Source organism: Sinocyclocheilus anshuiensis, unplaced genomic scaffold (genome assembly GCF_001515605.1).
Source record: "Sinocyclocheilus anshuiensis isolate Anshui unplaced genomic scaffold, SAMN03320099.WGS_v1.1 scaffold9755, whole genome shotgun sequence".
In the NCBI taxonomy this organism is placed as follows: domain Eukaryota; kingdom Metazoa; phylum Chordata; class Actinopteri; order Cypriniformes; family Cyprinidae; genus Sinocyclocheilus; species Sinocyclocheilus anshuiensis.
Genome location: NW_015540466.1, coordinates 1 through 8,064, shown reverse-complemented (window position 1 = coordinate 8,064; position 8,064 = coordinate 1). Strand labels below are relative to the sequence as shown.

The following is an 8,064-nucleotide window of genomic DNA, read 5'->3' as shown; positions in this document are numbered from 1 at the left end:
TTTTAAACAGCTCAGATGAAACTACCGACTCTGAGGTTGTCGCAGGAACCAAAGCAGGTCTGGTACGTGTTTGATCATCTTCTCTTGGCGATAGGTGCATATTCCACATGATCCTCCTCTTTAACATCCTGTAAAAAACACAAGATAGCAATTTCAATTAAATAATGAAGCATTCATTCAATCTTATGTATGTCCGTGACATAATTTTTGTTTGTTACTAAAAGCATTGTAAGAGTCACAAAAGCATGTACAGTATGTGAAACTCTGAAGATTTGGACTTTTGATGTCATAGGAAATACTTCATGAGTGAGCACTGGAAATATGAACTAATGCAGATCTGTTACGCTTTAGGTACACGGTAGAAGGGTTGTGAGTATTAGGACATATGAGTCACTGTTTCACTCGCTGAATACTGATCTTGTGACTTTTAAACATATTTAATATGGTGCTGTTTCGCGCTTTTGTTTCTGTCACACAAAAGCGCACACACTGTTGAAATGATACACAGATACCCAACATAAATTAGTAATGAACTACCTTACCAGTTTCTGTGGTTTTCTTTTGTAGAACGTAGGCTCAATGTAAGTGATCTCGTCTTCATTAGTCTCAACTGTTTCAACAATAATATTAATTGATTAAAACAATATAGCATTTCTGTGTGTTTTATTGAAGCATCTGTAAGAAGATGATTAAATAGTGCTGCCCGTTGTCACTATATATATATATAAAATCATAATTGCTATTGAAAGTACTTTAACCTCATTGATCTGAGTTTATGCGCCTCAGTTTTTAGGTGAAGAAAAGTGTTATTTTTGAATAATTTTGGCAATGTTCACTTAAAACCAGGTCCATAAGCTCAGCTCAATAAGGCCTATGATCAATCAGTTCCAAAAAGAAACATAAAACCTGTGATAACTGGAAAAAAAAAAAGTTGATAAAAATATTGAATCCAATATTTGGTAATAATATAGCAAAACTAAAAATTTATAACACAGTTTTTTGTAGGCTGGTCTTTTTTTTTTTTTAGACTGGGGAAGTTCAGTATGTTTTAGTCCAATGTGAGAACTTGAATTAGCATTTTCATGAAAAAGAAATCCTCTCTGGGTCAAAATTGCCGCAACACAACTTGAGGGTTAAAAGGAACTAAACTATTATTTGTTATAACACTTAATAATTTAACAAATTTATTAGCTATTAATAGATTTAACACTTGCCTTCTTTATCAGTTTTTTTACATTTCCTGCAAATACAAGAGATCCCGACTGCAGCAACAATCAGCAGAGATCCAGCAGCAGCAGCAGCAGCAGAGATCGGCACTCTTTTAGATGCTGAGTCTTTAACAATACAGAGAGACAGTCATTAGTGTGTTCGACTGATAAGTGAACATCAGAGTTAGTAGTATTTTGCTGCCTTACATTTAAATTAATTTTTAAAGTTTTTAGTTTATTCCAATTTCTACTGTGGCTTACAGTAAAATTACATTGAATGTGTTTTAATTTCAAGCTGAAAGGCAGCACAGGGTGGTGATGTTCTATAGCTAGGCTTATAAATATGCACATATGTACATAATTCATCCAAATGATAGAGATGTTTGTTGAATTTAAAAAAGAGAAGAAAAAAAAAGAAGGAACATAGGTCAAGAACTGTCAAGAAATGTTGAACATGTCTTTTATCAATGAAACCAGCTCCAGTCATTATAATCAACTAAAAACATAAACATACACATAGTAAATAAACACATCAGCGCTGCTGTACCTGAACATGTGTGACAGAGTTCAGTGATGTTCAGATGTGTGGTCTGGTTGCTGATGGGATTGTTGAGCACACAGCTGTAGGTGTTTTTCTCCTGATATTCCACCTCCAGAGGTAGAGAGAGACTGATGCTGAGATCAGACACACTGATGCTGGACAATAAACTGTTTCCTTTGTACCAGGAGAGAGTCACATGACTCACATTCACCACTGAACACACCAATGAACAATATGATGATGATGAACAGTTTGTAGAGTTACTGCTGATGACAGGAATGGGCAGATGAGCTGAGAAATATTAAAAACAGAGTAACTCATGCTGTTTCTTGTGGTGTGAGATTCTGTGATGCTATTCAGTGAGTGTTTGTGATTTTTTTTTATTACATGGTCTGAAGTAAAAATGAATGTGTATCTTAAATGTTATCATTTTTAAGACTGAAAAGGCTGTATATACTGATATTTAACTCACCATAGATGGAGAGACTGAAACTCTTGCTCACACTGTTGGTCTGTAGTTTATAGAGTCCACCATGTTCAGTTCTGGTGTCTCTGATGGTCAGAGATCCAGTTTGATTGTCCAGCTTCAGTCTGTCTCTGAATCTCTCATCAAGAACATCATCATATACAGTCATGCTGCCGGCCATTACATTGATTTCAGCTATTAAAGTGTTTTCAGATCCAAACCTCCACAGAATCAGATCATCATCCATCATTTCAGTGAAACCAGAGTCTAGAGTGACTGAATCTCCCTCCAGCACTGACACTGACTCCACTGCAGAAACACCAAATTTACCTGAAGAAAAAAGGAAGATTTGTCAGAGATTAAAAGGTAAACAAATTTGTGGCGGTTAAGTAGTTTGTATATTTACATAAAAGCACGTATCCTTTGCAATAAGAGATTCTGATTCCACACAAATACTCAACAATAAAACAATTTATGGGCAAAGAAAGTTACTTTGAGAATGTAAAACTCTCATTACTTTACATATTTAATGGGATATTCACATGAATCCATTTTTATGGAGTTGGTGAGCTCATATGAACAAGCTAACTAAACTTGTCCTTAATTTGATTTCCTGTGATGATAGACCTAAATCCAACAATATCCCTGTTCGATTTTAGAATATCTTTTTTAATGGATAGCAAATGCAAATATATCGTATTGTAGTATAAAGAAAAGCTTGAACTATAAATCAGCAATAACATTCAATTAAAAAGCATAAAACATACATTTCCAACTTACCATCCAGTTGCAACAAGCACAAGCAGAACAAAAGGACAACATGAACCATTTTCTTTGAGCATGCCAACATTATAATGAAAATCTCTAGAAGCAGGCTGTTTAGACAGAAGTGTGATATAAGTGTGTGTGTGTGTGGATCCTCCCCCAACAGGGTTCGACCACCCTTCACTGACCACACACTAGGGTTTCACTTAAATTACAGCTAATATAGCATTTATTAAGACTCACTGCATAGTGGCATAAAACATTCTCCAACACAGGCAGATGTTAAATAATTATTGCAGTTTATTATTTCAGCCTGTCATTATTTTTTTGGAGCCAGTGTCTCTCTGCGTGTATACCTATATATTACACAGACCAGAACAAGAAGCATTAGTGTCATGGAATACATGTATAACTTCACTTATAATGCTCAGCCTGTGTGGAATAGTCTATGTTAGTGTCTATGGGTGATAAGTAAGAATAATATTGTGTACCTTTAACTCTTTTTGGACTATTTCTCAAACATCAGTAAAGCGTTTTTTTTGTTTTTGTAAAAAGGAAGTCAGATTGTGAGGTTCCTATTTAAAAGAAAGGAAATGAAGATACCTTTTACCCACAAACTACTGACACACGCATAAACTCGCATCCAATAATACGCACAGGTTTTCCAGCCATCTGGTCAAACTACATTTCTCTGTAAATAAATGCGACCACAGAATGTTTCACTTTGACAAACAGAGCTGCTGGTGTGGCATCAGGTGATTCGCGTTCTCTCTTCGCTAGAAAAAAAAATGCGCTGTTTTTTTTTTCTTGGCCTGTTTCATTTGAGTGTGGTTATAAACAAAAATCTTGTCTGTGTTCGAATGCAACCACAGTGGTGGGCTGAAAATGTTGCTTATTTTATAATTCTTATGTTTTCAGGATTTTACACATTCGGACCTATTTACAAATCAGTTGTGAACATGTTTTAATTTTCTCATGAAGCTGCACTGATATGCTATATAGCAACTACATAAAAAAATATATACTAATTGAAAATGTGCAACTTGCTTGTGTTAAAAGTTGCTTCGGACAAATTACGCACGTGCGTAAATGCATCACCCACATTCACAGGATAAAGTTAGGCTACTCCATGAATTGCATAGTGATCCAGTCCATTACAACAGTTTCTTGCACAGCTCATGGTTTTCTTTTGGCGAGCTTCCCGTGAATCAGACAGCACTTCCGTTGTTATGTTTTAAATCCCCTTTACTACTTCTGGCAGCATTCACACTGACCAGTTTGAACGAAACGAAACGAAACGAAACGAATTCGAAACGTAACTTTGACATTGATCACGTGATTTTTGAGAAACGATGCAATACGAAACTTAAATTGCGCTGCATACTCAATATACGCACTTTTCTCTTTGTTTCATACGTAACATCACTAAAAAATGGTCTTCACTGGTTTAGGCTGGTCTCCCTGATTAACTAGATGAACTCCTTTAAAGCAGCAAACAGACCCCTTTGCTGCACACTAGCTAAATCCAGCAAACAAGCTGAGGCTGGTTTAAGATGTTTTTCAGCAGGGCTAGCAAGTCCAAAATATTCACTTAGAATTATGACAAAATTGCATTGTGGATATCATACTTCATGTTATAATTTTTTTTGTAGCTTAATTGTTATGAGTTGACATTATACAACGCTTTGCCCCGCCTTCGGAAATAAAAGCACACACACACACCTAGGTTATATCACAGTCATGTAACCACCAGGAACATCGCAACCAATACGTAATACATGTCCTTTATTGTTCCTTCTCCTTTTTCTTTACTTGTTTTTTTTTTCTATCTTTACACTTAATTACAAAAACAAGTTAAAAGCAACTAGCCTACTTTCTAATCGTTGAAAAGAAGGACATCACGGTTAGAAAAGTAGGCTAGTACAATTGTCTTAATTCAATTTATTTGATTGACTTGCTGAAGAAGAAAACAATGGAAGTCTTGGTCTTGCTCACTCTGTTTGTTCTTGTCGCTGAAGGTAAGTTTAGCCTAGTCTATACTTGAATTTTCAACCTTTTCTGTTTTGCACGATCGGTTTCATTTCTCATCAACTCGGTCTTTCTCTTAACCCTTTGTCTTCTGTTTTTCTCGTCGCTGTTTTGAATAATTTCGTGTAATTTAGGCAAATTAAGTAACATGATTTTCAGTCTTGAAAAAAAAAATAGATGACTAAATTGTAAAACTTTTTTTTTTTTTGGCTTTGGCTTTGGTTCTATTTAACGTATACATCTTTCTTTATGTTTTAGTCATTCACTTTAAAAAAATAAATACATTACAAAATGTAGCTGATGGTGCATTATAATTTTGCATTTGACATAGGCCTATCTGTGTCATATCAAATAAAACTGAGAATGTTTTAAAATAAACAGTAGTTTGTTTATTTATTTATTTTTATGTGCATCAAGAGATCATGTAATGTATTTTAGTCCATCACAGTTTGAGTGTCTGAGGCTGTAAAAAAATATTTTCCACCTTCACCTTCAAATCTTCTATCTGTGACATTTAGTTTAGTTTCTGTTTCCATTGCCATGGAGTTTCCATTCTTGCTTGTGTTTGTATGTTCGTTATTCCTTTGTTCCAGTGTCTACTGTATGTCTTCTGTTCACGTCCTCTGACTGGGAATAATTTGTTTCTATAAGTGTGTTTCAATAAGAGTGTTCGACTTGAAACAGCGCTGCGCAGGCCGATCGTTGTATGACATCAAAGTACCATGATGAGAGATGAGCCTCTGATTGGTTTATTGCATGTTACGCCCAAAAAACACTATGCGCCTGGGCGCGCCAACTGTTTTCCTGTCGTTAAACTAGCAAAAGTTGATTCGGACATGCCTTGAGTGCACTTGCGCCGTGCGCTTTAGACCATGCGCTTAGATCGTTAAAATAGGGCCAGACAGCTCCTACACCGATCGGCCTGCACAGCGCTGCTTCAAGGCGAACACACTTATCACGTGGTACAAGTAGGAGCTCTGAAGGTGCGTTCACACCATATCGCAATTACCGTGATTACGAGATACCAACTTGTAAAAAGCGTTCACGTCCTTGTAGAACTCGTAATGAACTGTGTTATTGTGACCTTAGATTCTTTTGGCACTATGTTTAGGCATTGATACCCTTAGTCCGAGTCCAAGAGTGTGAACAGCTACAAGTAGAACATCATGTGTTATCATCTCGAAATGACAGCAACATCAAAAAAGTCCCATTTTTCAAGCTGGAATTACGAGCTCTGTGAGGACATGAACACTTTTTACATGTTGAAATATAATTTCAAAATTAAAGTAATTTCAACATGGCGTGAATGCATCTTTAGCTTCGCTTCTCCTCATTTTGCCTACCTGCCATGACGCTGTCTACCAGATTTCCCATAATCCAACAAATTGCCATGGTGTTGAATTCCTTTTAAAATGCACACACTTACTTAAGTCATTATTGTTTATTTTTGTCTCCAGGTGTGGTTGGATCAAACTTGGTGTCAGTGATAGAGGGAGATTCTGTCACTCTAAACAGTGATGTTACCAAGCAAGGACGTGACAAGATGCTGTGGTATTTTAACGACACTCTCATTGCCCTGATCAATGGAGATCCTACTAAGAGTTGTCTGTACGATGGTGAAGGCGGGGTATTCAGAGGCATACTGGAAGTGGACTTTGAGACCGGATCTCTGACCATCACAAACATCAGACCTGAACACACTGGACGCTTTGAAGCAAATTTCATCAAAAGCAAGAGCTCAGGAACCAGCCAAAGCTTGAACCGAAACGGCAAGTGTGACAGCACAAAAGTCATCAAAAAAATGATCAACATTGGCGACACCGTAAAGACATTCAGTGTGTCCATCAGTGGTGAGTCATATAGTGTTGATTCAGTCATTCAATCATATGCCCTGCTGCATTTTACAAACAGTTACTACTGAACTCAGTAATTGATTGAATGTGGACTATCTGAACACAATCAAACCGGTTCAATCTCTTTTCTTGAATATATAAAAACAACTTCAAAATACATTTAGAGTCTTTTTCAGTAGACAACTTTTGTGAATAATTCAAAATTTGAATGATATTTAAACTATTATAATTGCTCCTTTAAGACCCTTTATCAAATATATTATTATAATTGATCACTTTGACTGTTAATATGTTGTTGTTGTTGTTGTTTTTCCACAATGCAACCAATATTAGTAACAAAACACTGCACGGTTTTAAAAGATTTTCCCACAGCTATAAATAAATAGAAATGTTTTTAGAAAAATGTATGAATTAAAAAACAATGCTAAATGCAAATAATATTTTTTCATTATTATTTCCTTGTGATTTCCTGCCTCTCTGTCTGGTCCTGACAAACCCAATGAAGAATTGGACAATGTGGAGAAGAAACAAGAGTGTGAAAGGAGTATGTTTTCTCCTCGCTTTCTTTTTTTATTTATTTACAATAGATTACACCACATATATTAGTTTATTTATAAAGACACATTGTTCTAAAAGGTGACAGCTTCCATATATTCCCCTTCTGCCAGTCATGTTCAGGTGTGCCAGTTTTGATTTTAGTGTTAGTATTATTACTATATTGTTATTTTTTTTCTATAGCATTGTTTTATTTATTTGTAATTGAGACTATATGTAAAATGAATCAATCAAATGAATTAGCAATATACCCAAATTTCATATAATAATCCTTATATTTTAACAGAGGAATTAATCTTTCACATCTCTAACATGGATCTCTAAAAGAGTGGATAAAGAGAATATATCAAATGAGAAACAGTCGGATGCACTCACACTAATGACTGTCTGTCTTCATCTGTTCTAGATTCAGTTCTGTCTTTAAGTCTTGTAGCGGGAATATGTACTGGTGTTGGTGTTGTTCTGCTGCTGGTTGCAGCTGTTCTTGGTGTGATTTACTATCGTTACAGGAACTCTAAAATGGGCAAGTATCACCTACAGCTACTATAGTGAGAGGAAAACAATCTTTTTAAAGCAAAATTTGTGTTTAATTGTCTGTGTGATTTTTTTTTAACAGAAGACATTGAGAAAAACAAGTTTGAGCAGCTG

General features: G+C 35.6%; 2 protein-coding genes across 2 annotated transcripts; one reads left to right on the top strand and one right to left on the bottom strand.

Annotated features, from left to right (window-relative positions):
- Positions 1–74: 74 nt before the first annotated feature.
- On the bottom strand, positions 75–3,044 carry LOC107687331 (SLAM family member 5-like). Its single transcript, XM_016484611.1, has 6 exons — positions 2,996–3,044; positions 2,222–2,545; positions 1,738–2,040; positions 1,215–1,316; positions 543–610; positions 75–128 (listed from the first exon to the last, which is right to left on the bottom strand). Exons 1-6 carry the CDS (start codon positions 3,042–3,044, stop codon positions 75–77), a joined length of 900 nt encoding a protein of 299 aa, XP_016340097.1.
- Positions 3,045–4,749: 1,705 nt separating this feature from the next.
- On the top strand, positions 4,750–7,964 carry LOC107687330 (uncharacterized; the record flags this gene model as incomplete). Its single annotated transcript, XM_016484610.1, has 4 exons — positions 4,750–4,998; positions 6,466–6,858; positions 7,367–7,405; positions 7,823–7,964. Coding segments are annotated over exons 1-4 (620 nt in total), but the record flags the coding sequence as incomplete, so codon positions are not given.
- Positions 7,965–8,064: the final 100 nt, after the last annotated feature.